General features: G+C 42.0%; 4 protein-coding genes across 8 annotated transcripts in view; 3 read left to right on the top strand and 1 right to left on the bottom strand.

Moving 5' to 3' along the window:
- Window positions 1-58: 58 nt before the first annotated feature.
- On the top strand, window positions 59-6745 carry LOC100178632 (calcium-activated chloride channel regulator 1-like). The gene is made up of 20 exons (XM_018817169.2): window positions 59-250; window positions 420-534; window positions 838-1012; window positions 1239-1503; window positions 1870-2091; window positions 2283-2400; window positions 2471-2650; window positions 3527-3644; window positions 3703-3842; window positions 4095-4253; window positions 4398-4506; window positions 4713-4792; window positions 4874-4961; window positions 5022-5130; window positions 5185-5327; window positions 5446-5611; window positions 5883-5980; window positions 6046-6131; window positions 6327-6425; window positions 6540-6745. The coding sequence occupies exons 7-20, from the start codon at window positions 2588-2590 to the stop codon at window positions 6642-6644; spliced, it is 1563 nt and encodes a 520-aa protein (XP_018672714.1). The 5' UTR covers window positions 59-250; window positions 420-534; window positions 838-1012; window positions 1239-1503; window positions 1870-2091; window positions 2283-2400; window positions 2471-2587; the 3' UTR covers window positions 6645-6745.
- LOC108950919 (calcium-activated chloride channel regulator 1-like) lies at window positions 103-2522 on the top strand (the record flags this gene model as incomplete). The annotated part of the gene is made up of 6 exons (XM_026840225.1): window positions 103-250; window positions 420-534; window positions 838-1012; window positions 1239-1478; window positions 1870-2091; window positions 2283-2522. Coding segments are annotated over 6 exons (1140 nt in total), but the record flags the coding sequence as incomplete, so codon positions are not given.
- A 503-nt stretch (window positions 6746-7248) lies between the features above and the next one.
- On the top strand, window positions 7249-18312 carry LOC100176310 (calcium-activated chloride channel regulator 1-like). Of its 2 annotated transcripts, XM_009863679.3 has the most exons (32): window positions 7252-7857; window positions 8152-8289; window positions 8349-8496; window positions 8662-8776; window positions 8951-9134; window positions 9188-9439; window positions 9505-9726; window positions 9782-9895; window positions 9949-10128; window positions 10292-10409; window positions 10466-10605; window positions 10662-10820; window positions 10894-11002; window positions 11297-11376; window positions 11427-11514; window positions 11569-11680; window positions 11755-11897; window positions 12131-12296; window positions 13880-13977; window positions 14211-14423; window positions 14476-14679; window positions 14730-14939; window positions 14992-15204; window positions 15253-15465; window positions 15670-15855; window positions 15969-16169; window positions 16365-16577; window positions 16763-16963; window positions 17215-17424; window positions 17624-17706; window positions 18018-18116; window positions 18169-18312. In XM_009863679.3, exons 1-32 carry the CDS (start codon window positions 7699-7701, stop codon window positions 18268-18270), a joined length of 5073 nt encoding a protein of 1690 aa, XP_009861981.2. In that variant the 5' UTR covers window positions 7252-7698; the 3' UTR covers window positions 18271-18312. The 2 variants fall into 2 exon arrangements, with proteins under 2 accessions (XP_026696024.1, XP_009861981.2); XM_026840223.1 differs by lacking the exon at window positions 15670-15855 and having other exon boundaries at window positions 7249-7857.
- The window catches only part of LOC100186526 (deleted in malignant brain tumors 1 protein), a 14546-nt gene continuing 10225 nt past the window's right edge, over window positions 17993-22313 (bottom strand). Inside the window, exons 1-15 of one of the 4 annotated variants that reach the window (XR_003397436.1) lie at window positions 22167-22307; window positions 22000-22112; window positions 21524-21941; window positions 21364-21461; window positions 21226-21311; window positions 20987-21114; window positions 20617-20782; window positions 20424-20560; window positions 20034-20366; window positions 19793-19974; window positions 19578-19740; window positions 19320-19510; window positions 19071-19215; window positions 18658-18894; window positions 17993-18576 (exon numbers count right to left, since the gene is read on the bottom strand). Coding sequence is in view for 3 of the 4 variants with exons in the window: in XM_026840224.1 (XP_026696025.1) it covers window positions 18400-18576; window positions 18658-18836; window positions 19071-19215; window positions 19320-19510; window positions 19578-19740; window positions 19793-19974; window positions 20034-20366; window positions 20424-20560; window positions 20617-20782; window positions 20987-21114; window positions 21226-21311; window positions 21364-21461; window positions 21524-21635 (2097 nt within the window). In the remaining variant the exon portion in view is untranslated. Of the gene's footprint in view, window positions 18577-18657; window positions 18895-19070; window positions 19216-19319; window positions 19511-19577; window positions 19741-19792; window positions 19975-20033; window positions 20367-20423; window positions 20561-20616; window positions 20783-20986; window positions 21115-21225; window positions 21312-21363; window positions 21462-21523; window positions 21942-21999; window positions 22113-22166; window positions 22308-22313 lie in introns of those variants that run through there. The other 3 variants (XM_002125162.3, XM_026840224.1, XM_018817168.2) reach the window with 3 other exon arrangements.

The raw sequence follows: 22313 nt of genomic DNA on the forward strand, positions 1-22313 counted from the left end.
AGGCACGAGGTGTAAAAAACATAACACCCGTGTTATAACGACTGTCGTTGCACCGCAATGTAAGAATAAAAAAAGTTACATTCATTCAATGTATGTACGCAGGCTGACGTAATAATAGCGCAAGCGAACCCACAGAAAGGGAACATCCCTTACTCCGAACACACTGGTGGGTGCGGCGAGCACGGAAGGTTCATCCATCTTACCCCAGAGTATGTCGTGGATAACATGGAAGAAATCTTTGGCGCTGTCGGTGGGTGCTTTGTTCGTGTGTATTACTTAAAAGCCGCGCGATGTCTTGTTTTTATCTCTAGTTTATTTTAACGAATGTCGTTTTAGTGTTAATCCCCCGTTGTTTTAATTACTTTAATATTCGATCTTTGCAGAGACAAATAAAAAATGTTATTAAGTATTTTCAACAGAGAAGGTGCTTGTACACGAGTGGGCGCATATAAGGTGGGGAGTATTCGATGAATACGCCACTAGGGGGCACGGCAGTCACTATGTCGACAGCGATGGTGTTTTACAAGGCACCAGGTATCGTAATTATACATTATGTTCTAATATACGTGTAACAGCGTTTTACACTATACGACATCAAAAGCAAATGTTTTTAACGGTAAAGGTGGCTGTACACAGTATTCAGCGTGTGAATTCGCCTGCGAAGTCGTATGCAAACCCATTACCGAATTCCGCACGCGGCAGCGAAATCCGGACAAAACAGACAAATTGGACGAATTCCGGATACTGTGTACAGCCACCTTTGTTATAACGACTGTCGTTTTGTCGATATCGAAGAAACAAATAAAAGTTATTATTATCATAAACATATATTCTTAGATGCCCGAAGAGTCTCCGTGGTTTGAACATCGAGTTTACGCCACCCTACACCAACCTATGTGAAGTCAATCGAACTACGGGACTCCCCCAAACCGATACTTGTGCTTTCTATGTTCACGATGTTCAACATCCCGAATTAAACACATCTATGATGTCACACAGCTATGTACAGCAGGTATCAATTCCAACAATTGCTAACGTGTTGTACAAATTACCACCTATTTAGAAAGACAAACCCCCCCACAAAGTTACATACGTGGTAACTGGTAAGCGGGCACGAGGTGTATGAAACAGAACACCCGCGTTATAACGACTGTCGTTAAACCGTCACACGAGAACAAACAAGTTACATGCATTCTACTGCATTCTTAACAATAAACTAACACCCCCACCCACAACAGGTGGTTGAATTCTGCCACAGCGATCCAAGCGACCCGGTCAACCAACACAACACTGAAGCTGACAACGAACAAAACGCAAAATGTAATTTACGAAGCACCTGGGATGTTATAACTTCAACGAGTGACTTCAGTGGCGGCTCCAACCCCCCGAACCCAACCCTAACCAGACCGGTAGCCCCATTACATTCTCGTGTGGTTAGACAAGGTCGCACATCGAAGCGTTCGATGTGGGTGTTGGATGTATACGAGAGCAGCATGAGTAGGGGTACAGTCTATATGCACATTCTATTCTATATGGGTGAGGTCCTACAGTGAGGCGTGCCATGTGACGCGGGATTTAGACCAGAGTTGGTTCATTACCCCAACATTGTATATGCACATTCTATTCTATATGGATGAGGTCCTACAGTGAGGCATGCTATGGGACCTGGGATTTAGACCAGAGTTGGCCCATTAGCCCAACATTCTATATGCACATTCTATTCTATATGAGTGAGGTCCTACAGTGAGACAAGCCATGGGATTTGGGATTTAGACCAGAGTTGGCCCATAAACCTAACATATAGGGTGCTACAGACCTCACCAGATTTTAAATTACCAATCGCACGTAACTAACACCATGATATGGTAGGACCGTATGCTTATGATGCGACAAAGTGCGTCTACATTCATCACAACTTCCCTACCCATCGGTGACTGTGTTGGAATCACATCGTTTCAATCGACATCACAACTACTTCTGCAAATATCCAACATCACATCGAGTGAAGATAGAGCTAATTTAACCCGAATGATCCCAATATCTGCTGGTGGGACGACGTGTATTGGGTGTGGGATCAAGACAGCCATCGACGTAAGTATGAGTGTAGGTATTTTGTTCTCACTTTATTCATATAAACATGTTATAGCGACTGTTGGTCTTCCATCTCTTCCCATATTTGTTCTACACTAACCTTCGTTACCGTGATCGAAGAAACGAAACGCATTCCTGTATTGACACATATTAAATTCTATTGTGGTTGATATTTAACCTTAACAACGCAGGAGATGGAAAGAGACAACCCTGGTGGGGTCTGTGGTGACATCATCGTGTTAACGGACGGGATGGAAAATGAGGAACCGAAGGTGGAAACAATAGGGCACCGATGGGGTTCGGGAGAAGGGTGCATTGGTTGTGTTGAAACAATAATTATATTCCTCACCACAACCTACCAACCATTTCCTCACTGTAGAATTGCACCGTGCATGCCATCTTCTTCACCACCGCACACAATAGAGAGTTAGCCGAGCTAGCTATAGAGACAGGAGGACAGTGGTACTTCGCTCAAGATCGCGACATAAAGAGACTAATGGGCGCTTTTACTGCTATCGCTACCGAGGACGATGGGGATCTTAGTAATAGGATATCTACGGTACCAACTGCTATTGTTTGTGTATCGCTTACTATCTTACATACGTGGTAACTCGTAAGCGGGCACGAGGTGTATGAAACAGAACACCCGTGTTATAATGACTGTCGTTGTCCCGCCATGCGAGGATAAATAAGTTACAGACGTGGTAACTTGTAAGCGAGCACGAGGTGTATGAAACAGAACACCTGTGTTATAATGACTGTCGTTGCCCGCATGCGAGGATAAATAAGTTACATACGTGATAACTCGTAAGCAGGCACGAGGTGTATGAAACAGAACACTCGTGTTATAATGACTGTCGTAGCCCCGCCATGCGAGGATACATAAGTTACATACGTGGTAACTTGTAAGCGGGCACGAGGTGTATGAAACAGAACACCTGTGTTATAATGACTGTCGTTGCCCCGCCATGCGAGGATAAATAAGTTACATACGTGGTAACTCGTGAGCAGGCACGAGGTGTATGAAACAGAACACTCGTGTTATAATGACTGTCGTAGCCCCGCCATGCGAGGATACATAAGTTACATACGTGGTAACTCGTAAGCAGGCACGAGGTGTATGAAACAGAACACTCGTGTTATAATGACTGTCGTAGCCCCGCCATGCGAGGATACATAAGTTACATACGTGGTAACTCGTGAGCAGGCACGAGGTGTATGAAACAGAACACTCGTGTTATAATGACTGTCGTAGCCCCGCCATGCGAGGATACATAAGTTACATACGTGGTAACTCGTGAGCAGGCACGAGGTGTATGAAACAGAACACTCGTGTTATAATGACTGTCGTAGCCCCGCCATGCGAGGATACATAAGTTACACTCAAGTCACCAAATATAATGTGAGTCCCCGATAATTACGAGCATCCACACAGTTACTATACAAGCAATACGTAGTGACGCCCGGCACCTCTACCATGGATGGGGTGAACATTGATATCACAGTGGGCAGCAACACAAAGTTCCTGTTTACATGGCAATCCAACAAACCCGGTAATTGCACTACAACACATGAAGGTAAACAACAGTGCTACATTATATGTTCCCACAGATATAACCCTCACCCACCCAAGTGGCTGCGTGTATTCAACCTCATCAAACTTGATACCGAACGCATGTGAAGGCCACCCACTGTCGCAAACTGATCGCACACTCAAGATTATTCAGTTTATAATTCCTGGAGTTGCAACCGTAAGTCAAACATACGTTGTTGCAATATGGTACTAGTCTTCTGTGTGGCTGACAATTTGGACAAACCAATAATAACCACTGGGTTGGAGCAATTACTGTTAGTGTCCTACCCAATACACCCACAATGACGGCAACAAGGCTCGAACCCATATCTTATGATTAACCGCTGAGCCACGGCGCTGGTTAAATGGCAGCACATATGCAAAAGCCATGCGCACCCACTATAACCTTCCCCCACACCACCACCAACAGAGAGGGCGATGGATTTTCACAATTACGACACGACGACGCGAAACAATAAGTGCGACCGTGACATCAAAGTCGCCACCAAACGTTCTGCCCATAGTCATTAAGTCAGGTATACGAGGGAACACGTCACAAATCAACAAACCAGTGGTCATTGAAGCGAGGGTAGGTCACGTTTCATCGACATAAACTTTTTGGATTATATACTGGTGTACCTTATGCTACCAAATTCGGTATAATATCAAAACTTTTGCAGCAACCTAAAAATCTGAATAGAACCAGCCAAATAAAATGAACACACATTCATAGATAACCCGTGGCGACCCTGGAAGCCCCATGGTTGGTCTTCGTGTGTTCGCAATCGTTGAAAAACCCGACCTGGCAGAAGAAACACTTCAACTGCTCGATAATGGCGCAGGTGGAGTTAACATATATTGATGTTGCAGACGAGTCGTTACTGCAGTAAGATTGGTGTGTTTATAATTCAAGTCATATCACCAAAGTTTCGTTTACAATATAGAAATACTTCAACTATAGGTAACGTTGGTATATTAAAGTTTTTATACTGAATGAGTTTCCATATTAAACTATATGGCTGACAACAATAACCTCAAACATGTATAGGCCCGGATTCGCGAAGAAACGACGGAGTTTATTCTAGAATGTTCTACGGGTATACCGCTAGAGGTCGATATAGCATACAGGTGATTATTTATTATGACATCACAGTCAACTTAGTGAGGTCATAGATACATCTGTGGTTCAATGTTGTATTGCCAACACAGATAAGGGTCGAGGGAGATGGCAGTGCTGGAACGGGGTCGGCGGCTGGAGCCAATGCTCCTCTTATGTTTGGAAGGATATTACAAAACGGTAACTCAGTGGAGTGTTTGGACACTTGTTAATGCTTTATAACACCATCGTATCAATCAGGCACCATCGTACCGAACCTACACACAGCTGGTATGCTACAATGGAGACAAAACAAACAAGTTGGGCCATTTTCGCGGATTCATACGTCACCAGGATTGGAATACACGGGGTATGCGTACTATACGTGGGATATTTATAAAATAAACCAACAATGTCTCCACAGGCCTGTACACGATCCCAACGTGGATACAATACCACCGAACCAAATAACAGACTTCTCAGCGCGACAAAACAACATCAACAACCCTAGAAGTGGAATCAGAGTAAGATTTACGTCACCAGGCGACGACGAAGATAGTGGGACGGGTAAGCGGGGTGGTAACCTGTTGTAGTTTGATATTGTTGCTCTTAAACAAACGACTAAGGCCAGACAAACAATACATAATATTTCGTTACTTATGACTGATGTAGTTAAACATTACAGCCGACACTTACAATATCTGCTACTCGTTCGAATCCATCGGTAACTTGACCTCAAACTTTGAAGAAAGTATTTGCGTTTCAAACTTCAGCAGGCCCAAGGTGGCGGGGTCGAGTGAAGATTTCGTCATCCCTGCACCGGATCTACGGGGGAGGAAGGGAACGGTCAGGTGAAGTTATGACTGGTTGGTCTGCGTTACTCAAGGGGTTCGAACCTACGAATAAATATAAGCTGGGATAAATAACAAATGATAAAAGTGGTAGAAAGTAAACCCAGTTGGTGGCGCTAGTGGTCAACTGGTTATATCTACATTGTAGAATACCGGTTTGTACTTGGTATTTACAACAGAACACCAGTGTTATAATTTATGCAGTTGCCCCGCAACGCTAGCATAACCAAGTAACATTCATTCATTACAATACCCAAACAATAAATTACAGAATCGCCATTGGAATTAAATCCACAGACGAAGCTTTGCAAGTATCCAGGTTGTCCAATGTAATGTACCTAAACTACTTCGTACGCCCCCCGCGTAGAGGTGAACATATAATATATTATGATCCATCGTGTATATATTAATGAATCCAACATATATTAATGAAGGGCTGAGGTGTCTGGTTTGTTATAAAGCAAGAAGCCACGAGGAATGTGAAGCAACAGGGACCATTAAACGATGCTTACGCAACGAGGTGCGTTGAATGTGTATAGATAACATTTTTATTTTAAAAACCAGCAACCATGTCAACGTGAAACGATTGAAACTTTGACAGTAAGAGTTCTAAAACAAAACTTAACGATAACTTTGAACAGTTCACCCGTGATTTGTGACGTCATAACGATAACCTACGTATAACTTTATTGAATATGACGTTATAATATTACAGCAACAATGCGCCACGGACATTCGAACGTTGAACTGGGGACGAAAGGAGATCACCAAATATTGCAAACAGGAAGCAGCTTGTTTGAACGAAAGAAAACAGGTGTGGTTATGACGTCATGACAAACGCGCGTTCTTCTACCAGTGTTTATTATACGCGAAAACAGAAACCGCCCGGTTAAGTTTCGCGTATGACGTAACTCTTGTCTTATTCTAGAATCCAGTCGATTGTCGCAACAATGGCCCAAACAAGTTGTGTAGATGTTGTTGTGGAAGCGATCTTTGTAACATGGATGCTACGTTGTGTACAGGCTCCATATAAGGAGTCGACTAATTAACGCTTGATGCGTCATGATGCTATGTGACGTCATAAAGATGCTTTGTTAACATGCTCAATAAACGCAAACTTTCATTAACGATGAATTTGTATTTTGACGTGACAATATGTACTTTAATAGAAGCCTTGATTGCCGTGTGAGTTATTCAAGCAAATCAGAGCCATAGAAACACCAAGTAGTCCAACCCATTGTTACGTAAAACACAAATTGAACGGCAATTTGGGTCCAAAATAACACAGTAGGTATAGGGAAAATGTATGTTTTTCGGTAAATTACAAAAAACACTTGGGCCTAAAAACAAACTTAAAGGTTGAAAAATGTAAAAATTTTAAATTATGTGTTATTTGTTTTCTGTATCAAAAAAGGCAAAAAATGGAATTTAAAGATTTTGATTTGTGACATTTTAGTCATTTATAAATGGGGGTAATTTGATACATTTTTCAACAAAAAAGTTTGGTAAGGTAAATACCTGTTTTACGCTTTCCCGCAAAAGAAAAACGCAAATAAAATCTAAAAAGTTAGTTTAAACCCATTGTCAACGTTATCGATTTTGCTCTATTTTGAACACACAAAGACGGCAGTTGGACTACTCGGTGTTTATTCGATTCTGATGCATCTCTGTTGCGAGTTGGAGCGGCATATACAAAAATATGGGGATATCAGCCTTCCAAGTAATAACAAAGCGATTTGCTTGCAACAAGGCACCAATAATGCTGGATGCGGTGTTTAGAGTGGCACCAACACAACCACTTTAACGCCAACAGCAATATGCAAACAGCATTGAGCGCATTATCAGATGGCTGGCATAGTTTAAGCGACGTGATGGTGAACATTGAAGCGGAAGCGAAAATTCAAAGTTTCACAAAAAAAGGTAACGCGCCTGGGGCAAGACGGTTATAGCGTTGGTATATAGACCTGCGTGCTGGTTGTGTAAACTGAAGCCGAGGGTTTTAAAGTTTGCAATACCCGTAATAAATAAGATTAATAGAATAAACAGCACGACAGTGAACTTTGATTTACAACTTAGGCGTTTTTATAATGTCATTACCAAGTGTGATCGGAATTATATTAGTTACGGTTGTAACGGTAGGCGGGGATTTCGCTTCTGTGACGTTGGTAAACAACGGTTATGACGGAATAGTGGTGGCCATCAACCCAGCTGTAGCGGAGGATGAAACGTTAATCAACAAAATACGGGTAATAATAAATTTAACTTGTTTATCCTCGCATGGCGGGGCAACGGCAGTCGTTATAACACGCAAACACGAGTGTTCTGTTTCATACACCTCATACCCGTTTACGAGTTACCATGTATGTAACTTTACTTTGTGCGCGATTGGTATCTTACAAATGCCCACAGCGGTTGCAGGGTCAAAAATATACTGTAGAGGCGAGCGGCCCGACTACTGTGCAACGACGTCGAACAAGAATACTTAAAAATGCTGTCGAATATATGTTACCACAAATATGTAAGACTAATATTAATCACAGAACATGTTCACACGAGCTTCTCCGACCCTATTCACAGCAACCAAGAAGAGAGCTTACTTTCGTAATATTAATATACTTGTGCCTAAAACATGGACGAGTGGAAGTTACCAGACAGCGGTTGGGCTAACCTACAGGAAGGTAAAAGCCTATATATAATACATGCGATGGCACAATCTAGATACAGATACTTGTGACAGGCTGACGTTATAATCGCGCCACCCAATCCCGTTAGAGGAGACAACCCCTATGTGTTACAGACAGGCGCATGTGGCGAACCGGGCACTCACATGCATCTTACTCCAGAGTGGGTGAACGACACTCGTGAATCTGTATACGGGCCTTCAGGTACACAACATAACATCAATATATAACTAACATAGCGAATCAATGGAAAACTAAAGCAAAAGGTTAACAAGTTAAATAAATAAAAGAGCTTTGGTCAACGCGTAATTTGATAAAACGAACGATCACTACAAAAGTAAAGTTATTTATATTTATTATGAATAACAGATAAGGCAATTGTACACGAGTGGGCTCATCTACGGTGGGGGGTGTTTGACGAATATGCTACTGGCGATCATAAAAGGCACTACCTAGATTCCAACAATGTCTTACAGGGAACAAGGTATAAAGGATCTTTCGGCCAAACTGATTAATAAACTAATGTAACTTATTTATCCTCGCGTGGTAAGGTCATATACACACGCTTACAAACGGTGGCAATGTCATGCCTCGAACCCATCACCTAGAGGCGAATCGCCAAGCACGGTGTCGAACTAATATGGGTTGTTAACTACAGATGCCCGCTCAGCATACGAGGTGTTAACAGAGAATACGTTCCTCCTTATCAAGTGCTGAACCAAACATGCATCATCAACCAGACAACGTTGTTGCCAGCATCGGATACTTGTCACTTTATCCCGGGCATTGAGCAACCACGTGGTCTAAAAACCTCTATGATGTTTTATAGCTACTTGTCATCGGTGAGGATACGTAATAATATCTTGTAACAAACTAACACCCCCACCCACAACAGGTGATTGAATTCTGCCACAGCGATCCAAGCGACCCGGTCAACCAACACAACACTGAAGCTGACAACGAACAAAACGCAAAATGTAATTTACGAAGCACCTGGGATGTTATAACTTCAACGAGTGACTTCAGTGGCGGCTCCAACCCCCCGAACCCAACCCTAACCAACCTAGCCCCAACATTTCGAGTGGTTAGAGTTGCGGCAAGCCGGAGGTTCGTGTTAGTGTTGGATGTATCGGGGTCTATGAGCGGGGTATGTACTGTGTCTATGTATTGTTTCGTCACAATTATACAATATAAGCTCTTTGTTGGTCATAGAACCGATTATTAATGATGCGACAAAGCGCTGGGGATTTTATAAGCACGTCACTTCCGGATGGGGATAAAGTTGGAATCGTCCAATTCCATTCAAGTGCAAATCTTATGATGGAGATCAGACAGATAAGTTCCCAACTTGACAGAGTGGCGATTGCGGCCGGTATCCCAGGTATTGCTGGAGGGTCGACGTGCATTGGGTGTGGGATATATGCAGCCATGAATGTAAGTTGTATATTACCTTGGACAAGCATGGTGTATGATGTTGTATGCCTACAAGGAGATGGAAAGACACGATGCCAACGAAACATGCGGCAACATTATTGTGCTGACAGACGGCAAGGAGAATCAACCTCCCTATGTTAACGATGTTTCCCAGTTAGCTATACAGAAGGTAAACGTAATACATCTTCAATGGTTGGTTAGTTAAATGTGGAAACAACCCAGAACTGTGTGGTGAACGCCATCTTATTCACCACCACGGAAAACTCGGCCTTGGTTGACCTAGTAACAGCTACAGGCGGCCAGTGGTTCTTTGCACAAGACAGGGACCTCAAGCGACTGATGGGTTCTTTCGCCGTCATCGCTGCAAATGACGATGGTGACGTCAGAAACCTTGTCTCCACGGTAAGTGATTGTTTAGTAACAATAAAACTATATTTACGTCATAGGTGAGTGATGTGCTACATGGAGAATGTTTTGCATTTCTTTTGTTGATATCTTTTGAGTGGTATATGTTCTTGAAACACAAAGTAGAAAGATAAAGTAACAATGTATCATTACATAACAGATCCTTTACAAACAATACGTGTTTGCTGCTGGGGAAAGTAAGGCTGGTAGTGTTATAATCGACAGTACAGTGGGCATCAACACAACATTTAAATTCTCGTACCAATCCCAAGTCCCAAGTGAGTTACATTGATTTACTGCTGCGTGAATACATCACTAACTAGTTGACTTCCAGCTATTGTGCTGACCAATCCAACCGGTTGCTTACATTACTCACTATCGATTCCGCTTCCTGGGACATGTGCCAGCCACCCACTTGCCAATATTGACACAACGTTAAAGTTCGTTGAGTTTGTGATTCCAGGCAGAGCTACGGTGAGCAACCCATGTCATATAATTGATTGTATAAACCATCAACTTTGAAACGTTAGATTGGGACTTGGAATTATTCCATCACATCGATGTATAGTGACACTGTAAGTGTTTCTGTGACGTCAAAAACGATGGGAAATGTTCAGCCAATTGTTGTGTTGACCCGAACTCGATCGAATTCAAATATTGTGCTCGGTCCCGTCATTATTGAAGCAACTGTGAGTATATTTTATCACAGGTTCATAGTTTTTCAGCCCACCATTATAACAACCCTCTTGTGGTATTTCACAGGTGACAAGAGGTGACCCAGGACTACCTGTGCTAAACCTTACTGTGGTGGCAGTCATAGAAACGCCAGAGTCCACCGAAGAAAGATTACAACTCCTTGATAATGGAGGAAGTATGACGTAACATAACTATCCATGACGTAACACAACTACCTATGACATAACAACTATATATGATGTAACACAACTATCTATGACGTAGTCACATTACACAACTATATATGATGTAACACAACTATCTATGATGTAACACAACTATCTATGACGTAGTCACATTACACAACTATATATGATGTAACACAACTATCTATGATGTAACACAACTATCTATGACGTAACACAACTATCTATGATGTAACACAACTATCTATGACGTAATCCCGTAAATCTATCTATTCGACCTAAAGGCCCTGACATGGTACGCAACGATGGGGTATATTCAGCCATGTTTTTCAACTATACATCTCGTGGTCGCTACAGTATACAGGTGCGAATATAATGAAAATGAATGCGCAAATATTGAAACAATCTATTTAGGTTGAAGTTAATGGATCCTTGTCAAATAGTGGGGATACAACCTTCACATCAAAAGCACCGCTTATATTTGGGGTTCGGTTTCCTAATGGTAACTATTGGGACTTGTGCCCATCATGATTTACATTGTATCTATATCGCACAGGTACGGTGGCAGGCAACCCCGAGGCTGGGGAATCCCAACCCAGCACGGGGGGGACGGGTGGTGGTGGTGGTTTCACCCGCGTTACAACTGGTGGAGCAATCGAATTTGCAGGGTAGTTCATTGAATTATGTTCAACACTAAACCCATCAACGTTTTCTTATAACATGGTATGCTACCTTAATGCAGAGAAGTCACCCCACCGGAGTTTGACACGTTGGCCCCGATTCAAATAAATGATTTGACGGCAACACAGGAAGACCCCAATGATGTCACAAGCGGTATTCGATTGTCGTTTACTGCACCAGGTGATGATATGGCTTCTGGGAGAGGTGAGAGCAATATTTCCATCTACCAAACATAACAATCTTGGAAGATATTTCAAACACCTTCCATGATGCTGGTGTTGCCATGAATAACATCAGATTCAAGTCTTCTTGTAAAACACATTAATGAAAGCCTGAAAATAGAGTGGGATAAAATTATTGTTTTTCACCAGGAGGGCTAGTTCTAATATTAATATATGATACTACATTGTCTATCATCCCCCCCTGTCCCATTACAGCGACTTCATATAAAGTTTGCTACACATTTGGTGATCCAACTCACCTCTCAACAAACTTTGATGGGAACATTTGTCACACACCCCCCGTCCAACCACAAGTCGCAAACACACGAGAATCTTTTATCATCAAATCTCCTGATACAACGGGAATGACGGGCTCTATAAGGTACCAACATATTATATCGAAAGTCCCACAAACACAAAAATTTTTTTTTTCAAAATTAATAAGTTTCAAAATTTGTTAATACACTGTATGAGGTGACGTGTGATGACGTCATTAAACAGAATACCGAATCCCGTAATTAGATTCGAATACAAAAGGATTCGAATCTCGTGGATTCGAAATTCTGTAATGTGCATCCCTAGGCATGCCTCACTGTAGGACCTCACCCATATAGAATAGAATGTACATATACAATGTTGGGGTAATGGGCAACTCTGGTCTAAATCCCAGGTCCCATGGCATGCCTCACTGTAGGACCTCACCCATATAGGATAGAATGTGTATATACAATGTTGGGGTAATGGGCAACTCTGGTCTAAATCCCAGGTCCCATGGCATGCCTCACTGTAGGACCTCACCCATATAGGATAGAATGTGTATATACAATGTTGGGGTAATGGGCAACTCTGGTCTAAATCCCAGGTCCCATGGCATGCCTCACTGTAGGACCTCACCCATATAGGATAGAATGTGTATATACAATGTTGGGGTAATGGGCAACTCTGGTCTAAATCCCAGGTTCCATGGCGTGCCTCACTGTAGGACCTCACCCATATAGAATAGAATGTGCATATACAATGTTGGGGTAATGGGCAACTCTGGTCTAAATCCCAGGTTCCATGGCATGCCTCACTGTAGGACCTCACCCATATAGGATAGAATGTGCATATACAATGTTGGGGTAATGGGCAACTCTGGTCTAAATCCCAGGTCCCATGGCATGCCTCACTGTAGGACCTCACCCATATAGGATAGAATGTGCATATACAATGTTGGGGTAATGGACCAACTCTGGTCTAAATCCCAGGTTCCATGGCATGCCTCACTGTAGGACCTCACCCATATAGAATAGAATGTGCAGATACAATGTTGGGGTAATGGACCAACTCTGGTCTAAATCCCAGGTCCCATGGCATGCCTCACTGTAGGACCTCACCCATATAGAATAGAATGTGCATATACAATGTTGGGGTAATGGACCAACTCTGGTCTAAATCCCAGGTCCCATGGCATGCCTCACTGTAGGACCTCACCCATATAGAATAGAATGTGCATATACAATGTTGGGGTAATGGACCAACTCTGGTCTAAATCCCAGGTCCCATGGCATGCCTCACTGTAGGACCTCACCCATATAGAATAGAATGTGCATATACAATGTTGGGGTAATGGGCCAACTCTGGTCTAAATCCCAGGTTCCATGGCATGCCTCACTGTAGGACCTCACCCATATAGGATAGAATGTGCAGATACAATGTTGGGGTAATGGACCAACTCTGGTCTAAATCCCAGGTCCCATGGCATGCCTCACTGTAGGACCTCACCCATATAGAATAGAATGTACATATACAATGTTGGGGTAATGGGCAACTCTGGTTCTAAATACCAGGTTCAATGGCATGCCTCACTGTAGGACCTCACCCGTATAGGATAGAATGTGCATATACAATGTTGGGGTAATGGGCCATAGGATCTCACCGATATACAGAACACAAAACAATAAAACGATCAACCATTTTTACCAGGATGGCAATTGCAGTGAAAGCTTTAGATGAAATGGGAAACGAGTCACCCGTATCGAACCTCGTAATTCTTCGATTCTTTATTGAACCTCCAATACCAAGTAAAGCTGCAATAATAAACTTCAAGTATAATTTTCACCACAACCTGGTTGTCAAGCATAGGTTACCCAATATAGCTGTTATACAAAAACGACACCCAAACTATTTCGCCATAAAGTTATATTGGAATCAATTTAGAACATGTTGTGTATGAAGTCACAGTACGTGTCATAAATTTAAAATCTTTGTTGCTCTATTGTTTAAACATACCTAAGCTTTATTGATGTTCATACAGAATGCCCTGATGCCCCACCCCCTTCCCCAAACAGCAGGGCACCAGTGTTTAGTTCAACACCCGTGGTGATAACTGGGACCAACCACTACAACAATGGGACCACAGTTACTTACACTTGCATTGATGGGCTTGCTTTTGCAGACGGCTTTTCCCAAACCTATAGTTGTATCTTTGGTGTTTGGGAAATCACATCCGCTCCAGTCTGCTATGGATGTAAGTTATTTAGTTGAATATTAAACAAATAAAATAAATTCTTGGTACCTAGTGTGCCCACGTGCCCCAACAGAAGATGTGAATGGCCAACCACCAATCTATTCACAATCACCAACATTGGGTGGAAAGTATTTATCGGGTACAACAGCTCATTATAATTGTATGGAAGGTCATACAACCCATGTTGATGATGGCAACACATTGGTTTGCTTTGATGGATCCTGGGCTTCTGACAATCCACCACAATGCTGGCAAGGTAACCTTCATTATGTGTTGGTTGACTTCATCTCACACTATGCATTCCAGTGTGTAGCCATGCGCCAGCCATTATGGAGAACTCGGGTCCCATATTGTATTCAACTGAACCAATGACAATATCGGGAAGTGAAAGATATCGCACTGGAACAGCAGCAAGTTATACCTGTGCAGCTTCCTTCAGTGTTGCTGTGGCTGTTGCAAACACTCGCACGTGTCACGATGGGGCTTGGAACGCCACAACACCATTATGTCTACCAGGTGACTTGCCCAGTGTTGTTAAACATCTTTTTACATTACCATCCTTATACAGAGTGTGGAGAAGCCCCAACTGCCTCCCCAAATGGCAACCCACCAAGTTACAATCCTTCCCATGATGACATGTATATGCTTACATCTTACCCAAGTGAAACTAACGCAACATATCGGTGCACCGATGAATTTGCTTTCCCCCTTGGTGTGGCCGATACATTAACATGCTATGCTGGGGTTTGGAGTGCCACGCACGCCCCACTATGTGAAGCAGGTATGTTTATACATTGTTGATGGCGACAACTATTAACATTGTGTTCAGTTTGTTCCAGCGCCCCCCCACCTTCCATACACGGCATCCAACCTGTATACAACAGTCAACATCTTGTTATGAATGATGGCAACAAATACGTGGCTGGTACAACTGCTACATACACATGCAGCACCAACTATGCATTATCTGCCAGTGTATCCGATGTATTGACCTGCAAACATGGCTCATGGCTCCAACATACATCCCCTCAATGCGTACAAGGTTTAAATCTTCAACAGAATTCAATAAAATTAACTTTTTATAATTCAACGAATCTATCCTGTAACTTTGCAACAAAGATAATAATTATATTTCACAATTTTAACGAACAAATAAACAATGATTTTATATTTTTATAATAAAATAAATAATAAAACAATGTAAACAGCTCCTTAACCAATATAACAACAACAACTTAATATTTAGTTTGTAGTGATCCCAGTAATGAAACAAGTGTAAGTTTCAACCCACCACAAACTGATGGTACATTCAGAAACGCTACAATCGCCACATACACTTGTACAACTGGCTTTGCCTTCCCTGTTGGGGTTGGTGAGACACAAATATGTTTAAGGGGTGTTTGGGTGGGAGGCAAGCCACAATGTCAACCAGGTAATGACATCATCAGTAATGACATCATCCGATTGTTTTGCAAGATACAGCATCCAATAAACACAGAAATACTAAATATGTAATTTCACTTATTCCATATTTCCTGATTCTAGTTTGCGAAGTTGCTCCCCCCACCTCCACCCATGGTTTGCCACCTATCTACAACTCACAACCAATCAACAACAAGTACAGAAGTGGCAGTGTTGCCATGTATAATTGTATGGAAGGTTACAAACTTGCAGTAAATGTGGGGAACACTATGAGCTGTGGTAATGGTGCATGGTCAATGAATTCATCACCAACGTGTCTCCCAGGTAATAATTAAACACCAACATTAAGACTGCAATATTACATGGGTTTAATGACACATGTTCTGAATCAGAGATCCATAATTCATACACACAACAACAGAATGCTAGATTTCAACATAGTAAGCTTATTGTTTATCACAGCAATGGTAACTGTCACCAGTTATTTAATCATATTTGCAACACTTTTATGTTTTACAGTATGTGGAGACCCACCTACTCCTTCATCTAATGGTAACCAACCAACATTGAATGTTGCCCAAGTACAAACACTTGGTGGATGGTATTACATAAGCGGTTCAGTGGCAACATACACATGCACAACTAACCATTCGTTTGCGGTTGGTGTTGGTTCAACATTGACATGTAATGCAGGGGATTGGGGTACAGACCACGCACCAAGATGTTTGGAAAGTATGTGATATAATGAAACTGCTATACTATTACCAAGTCTTAGTCCATATGTTTACTTTAGAAATACTTTGTGTTACTATATATGTTATTGTTCGGTTTACCTTTTACAAACATTTATATTTTAAACAAAAAATTCCATAACTTCTATGGAACATTTGATAATCCCATCTTACATTCGCCCACAGTGTGTGTGGATGCACCTGAACATTCATCCCATAGTTTCCCACCAACATACACCCCAAGCCCCACCACTGTAACACACAAGAGTGGAACCATAGCTTTGTATCATTGTGGGGCAGGATATGCAGTGGCTGTTGGTGTTTCTAATACATTAACATGCAATGATGGAAGGTGGTTTGAGCCACTGGCACCATTATGTCCTGCAGGTAATTACACAAACATGCGATTGATTGCAGCTTCATCACAACTAAAAAAACAAAGATTGCGTAAAATTGCAATGGACAAAGATTTAGGGTTTCCCAACAATCCTTAGTTAGTTTTTTAGTTTTGAAAAATAATCTTTCAATAAACACTACCATGTTAAACCTTTAAAAATCTGCACAAAAAATTATCAAAAAACATATTTCCTATATTTTACTAAACATGAACAAAATCCTAACCATATTTAATATTGCAGTGTGTGGGTCACCGCCCCCATCAGGCTCTAGTGGGTTTGACCCAACATATCAGGTACCCCCTGTCACTCAGCAACCACAGACATACAGAACAGGGACAGTGGCCACTTATACGTGCCCGCCTACATATAGATTTCTCGATGAAGTTTCAGGAGATTTGATTTGTAATAACGGGGCATGGAACGCAACATTTTCACCCAGATGTAGGCCAGGTAAGATGCAACATTAAATAAATAAAACTAAAATAATATTTCTACTTTTAATAATGTACAAGACAGAGGTATGGCAGTCATATTCACAAAGATAAAGATTATTCTTCATGCGGTTTATAAATAAAAAGCCACAAAATTCAAACACAACAAAAACAACCCTACTACAACTTATATTTAACCACAATATAATAAACAACAGGTATACGTTGCATGAAGTGCGTCGGTGAAACTCATCAAGAGTGCGACAATTCTGGTACATTTATCACTTGTCAAAACAACCAGGTTATAACTAAAACAATATTTCTTAAACAATCTTATATATAATAGAATAACGACTAAGCGTTGCAAAGCTTAGTTATATGAAACTTGCACTATTAAAAAAAACTCTCTATAATAAACCTCAGTAAGTATACAATGGGCAAAATTTCGTTACAAACAAACTACTTGTTAATAAATTAATATTCAAACATGCTATTACGTCATAATGTCTTCTGTTACGTCACATCTGATTCTGATATTCATTCTGGAACAAAGTTGAAAATGGCGGGATAGATTATTTTCACATTGGTTGAAGTCAAGTGGATTTTATTTAGGGACAATGTGCGGTGGAGATTCGAACGTCAGAAACTGGTGTTCAAACGATTTCTAAATATTGTAAACAACGTGACGCCTGCTTTAACGATCAAGTGCAGGTTTGGATGGTAGTTGGTGTATTGCCGTTTTATAATTGTGGTTGTTACACAGAACACCCACGATTGTAGAGGTGGTGGAAGGAGTACCGTGTGTCGGTGTTGTTGTGCAAACAATAAATGTAACATCGGCGATTCTTCGTGTACGTTCGATTAATATTGTTCAATGGTATGACGTAACAATAAACACAATGAACGTATTGTTGACGCGTGTGTTATGTAACAATGTACTTTCAATTGTGGGTTGACGTCATCAATATTATGGCTTTATGGCGTCATCAACTGTTTATGACGGGACAGGGGCTGAGCTTGAGGATTGTGTGACGTAGGTTAAACGAAATCCCGTTTTAACAACGGATCCGTCGGTTTGAAAGTTCATGCGAAGTTTCCCGCTAGTTGATGTGAATGAACTGCGGGTAAGTCGACCGGATAATTGAGTCAACAGGGTCGAGGCATCGTATATCTGTAACCAAGTTTTAACCAATTAAATCAACGTCACAGAGATGGATTATCATCCAAACTATGGCGTAATAATGCTACTTACCCGTAAATAATCGTAATTAATTTCCAAGAACCCACCCATCACCGTCACAATCACCTGGCGTCCTGTTGGAGCTATGACCACCCAACCACAATTAATATTATTCAAGTAATTTCTAGGGTAGTTTGGCGATTCGATTGTTTGTAAGGTGTTCGTCGCCGTGGCTTCGAAACCACATTGTGCTGGAACAGATAGCATTGTCAATCCTTTGTACGTCATCGACGACGTCATCAATATAATCTTGGCGATTACGTCACGATATGAAACATAAGTCGACCAGATAAAGTTTACCGACAACGTCAGTGCTTTGACATCTGACCGTAATACCCGAACATAGCTTGAAATATAAGCTTACGCTGTGTTTGTTTTATAACATAATACCCTTGTGCATATCATCATAATATACACGAACTTACATATTTTATAAGTCGCGTAGAATCCAACGTTGGTTATGGATCCATCAGTGTAGAATCGGACTCTGATAGCTCTTGATGTGAACTGTCTTGCTTCACTCACGTTTCCCATTAATCTGGTACTTGATGTCTCTCCTTCTCTCGCCACCTGTCAACGTTAGAACATTAGTTTGGGATTAATACATCCGGTCATGCTCCCAATGCGAGACCACAATTAAAATAATGATAAACAATGATAATTAATGACGTCACCTCAACGTAATCACAGCATTGTTCAGTTTGTGCGACAATCTTAACGACAACGCGTTGGCCGGACGGGGGGCGGATGGTCCATACACAATTTAAATTGTTGCTGTACGCGTTCGGGTAATTCGGGGAGGAAAAGTTTTGCAGAGAAGGAGTTGCTACAAGCTCTCTAGCGCAGCCACGTGGTAAAACTGTTGTTGTGTAATTACAGTTACGTCACAACACATGCAACGACGTCATAAAGTTAGCTTATAGTGTAATAACCTGCCAATGGATTGAATCTTACAAACGTTGCGTTAAACCCTTTGCGTGTAACACTGTGGTCGGTTGTAAAGGTAATCTTCAAAGATCCTGTTGTTGAATTAAGTTCTCGTGGTGTGCTTATAACACCACCGATCCTTGCTATGCTACGTACGCCATCGAATACCTATTTAACTGCCATTAATACACGGCCTTGTATTTATTCGTGTAAGTTTTACCTCTATCCAATCATAACGGTTCTCCGTCACCCCTCCTTCAGAAATAATAAGACGAACTTGGTAACCACTGGGAGCGCTAAGGATCCAAGCACAACGAACATTGTTGCCATAGTTACGCGGGTGGTTCGGCGAGCTTATGATTTGCATTGCGTTTGTGGCGGTGGCATTAAACCCGCACGGTCCTGTAATAATGACGTCATTAAACACGTCATGTATGACGTAACGTACCGAACAAACCCACCCACACAAGTTGGATTGAAACAACTCGTATTAGTAGCTGCCCTTCCTTCGCATTGGTTGTAATAATTCGAGTTGTTGCAAACCCGCGTTCGTTGCCTTACACCGACCGAACCACACGAGGCGCTACAGGGCGACCATTGACCCCATGACGACCACGAGGCGCAACTTGATTGTTGACATCTCCTGCTTTGATTGTTCCTGCCTCCACACATGGATGCGGAGAGTTCTAATATAGGGGAAGACGCGTTTCTACACGTTCTTGCCCTCGCCTGCGAGCCCCGCCGACAACTTGGCGGGCAACCTGACCACGCGCTCCATGGAGACCAGAATGGTTCTGCATAAAGCACACACAATAATAAAAATCATATAATAGATATGACGTCACCCTTACCTGGTGGGTGGTACACTTGGTTGCAATCACGTATGACGTCACGAAGTGGTGAATCGGCTTTGGTAAGTGCTGCAAACTTTGATGTCCACGATATATTGTATCCATTACCGTTGCTACCACAACCGCATCCTTGGCATCTGACGTCATAGGCATTACGTCACAACTACGTGTATGACATCATCCTTTCACTTACCCAATCACAGTAAAGTTCTCGATAAAATTTGCAACTTCTGTGATATCTATGTTGCTGCCCTCACTTTCCAAGGTACTTGAAGTGGCTATGCATGACGTGTACGTATCTGGAGCGCCCCCAGTGGCCGCTTGTCGCTTCTTTCTACCAGCTGTTGTAGAATGTCGAACTAAGACGTAACAACAATTAATTTTTATTTCTTTGTTTTGTCACAACACTTCCGCGAATTGCAACGTCACAATAAGTAAGATCCAACTCTAACAAACTTCCCGACGTGTAACTTCAACCAAACTCATTTTGCTGCTGTCGTTACAAAACATGCAATAACAACCTTTGATAACTTTTTACCAGTTTAGAATAAACAACATCTTACAAATCCCTGTTCCAACATCCTCAGCGTACTCCTCGATACAACCTCGCACCGGCCCGCTTAAAATATTCTTTCTGTCGATGAACTGATCGAGCTTGTTAGCCCAACACTGCGCCGTGTCGCCTGAATCGCTGATTATGTATGAAATTATGACGTCACTAGTGCAACTTGAGATGCCATGGTCAGATTTTCGATCAACATGGTAATACAACTTACATATGATTAAGTAAATATAATGTTACCTGCATATAGCTAGTTGATTGTTGGCGTACCATGCAGAACTAAGAACCGTATAATCAACAAGTGACGCGAAGTCGAAACCACTTAACTGAATACGGGAACGTAATGACTTGGGTTTATAATGATATAATAAAACAAACCTTTGATGACAAACAATTGGCGAAATAATGCCTCAGATGTATCGTGTCTTGCGCCGTGGTAGAGCGCTTGCCGCGGTGATGGTGAAACCAGTGGCAACCTGCATGTATTACGTCATAATACAAATTGTACAAAATCAAATACCCAGTAGTGACGTCATACCTTGAGCAACGTTGCCAAGCAACAAGACACAGATGATCGCACGCAACATTCTGATCGAAGAATCAACCAAACAATGCGTGTCGCGGTTTATATATAACGTTTGTGACGTCATGAAATCGTGAAAAGATTGCGAAAATGCGTCTCGCGTTGGTTACGTGTATGGCGTCACTTCCGTAAGGAATAATTAGAAACTTTATTGGTACGTCATAAATTTATACATGATGTGATTGTGACATGTATTTTATTATTACATTACAAACTACTTACAGCGATGACATCACCAGAATATTTACACGTGACGTAATTACAAATGACCACGTGATCCCATGATTTTTCATAATTATTGTGGCTAGCCCCGACAGCGGGCCACACAACCGACGCTTTGAGTGTCTCGTCCGCTACATCGATTCGATGAAACCTGAATATCCATGTTATGTTAAGAGTTTGGTAGGTATCAACTCAGGGGGATCACCTACCTGTGCATTCCCCACTCTGCAAACCCTGGACCTTGTTCTTGTACCCACACTCCCACACCGGGTGACGCTACAAGCAGTATATCGAGACCATACGCCCCACCTTGGTGTCGGACCTGGGAAACACCTCATGGTAATTATACCATCACCCAACCATTATATGAACTTACAACTGGTTCCAGTACACGCTCCAATCATCACCGCGTCCCCGCCAAGGAAACGGCTGCACAACGATGTGTCGAGGGATCCTTGGTTCACAGCTAACGTACATTGACGACTCCGGGTTCGAGTCCCAACAGAACATGAACTGGAGCAAG

The sequence above is a fragment of the Ciona intestinalis genome, unplaced genomic scaffold, assembly GCF_000224145.3.
Source record: "Ciona intestinalis unplaced genomic scaffold, KH HT001150.1, whole genome shotgun sequence".
NCBI lineage: Eukaryota > Metazoa > Chordata > Ascidiacea > Phlebobranchia > Cionidae > Ciona > Ciona intestinalis.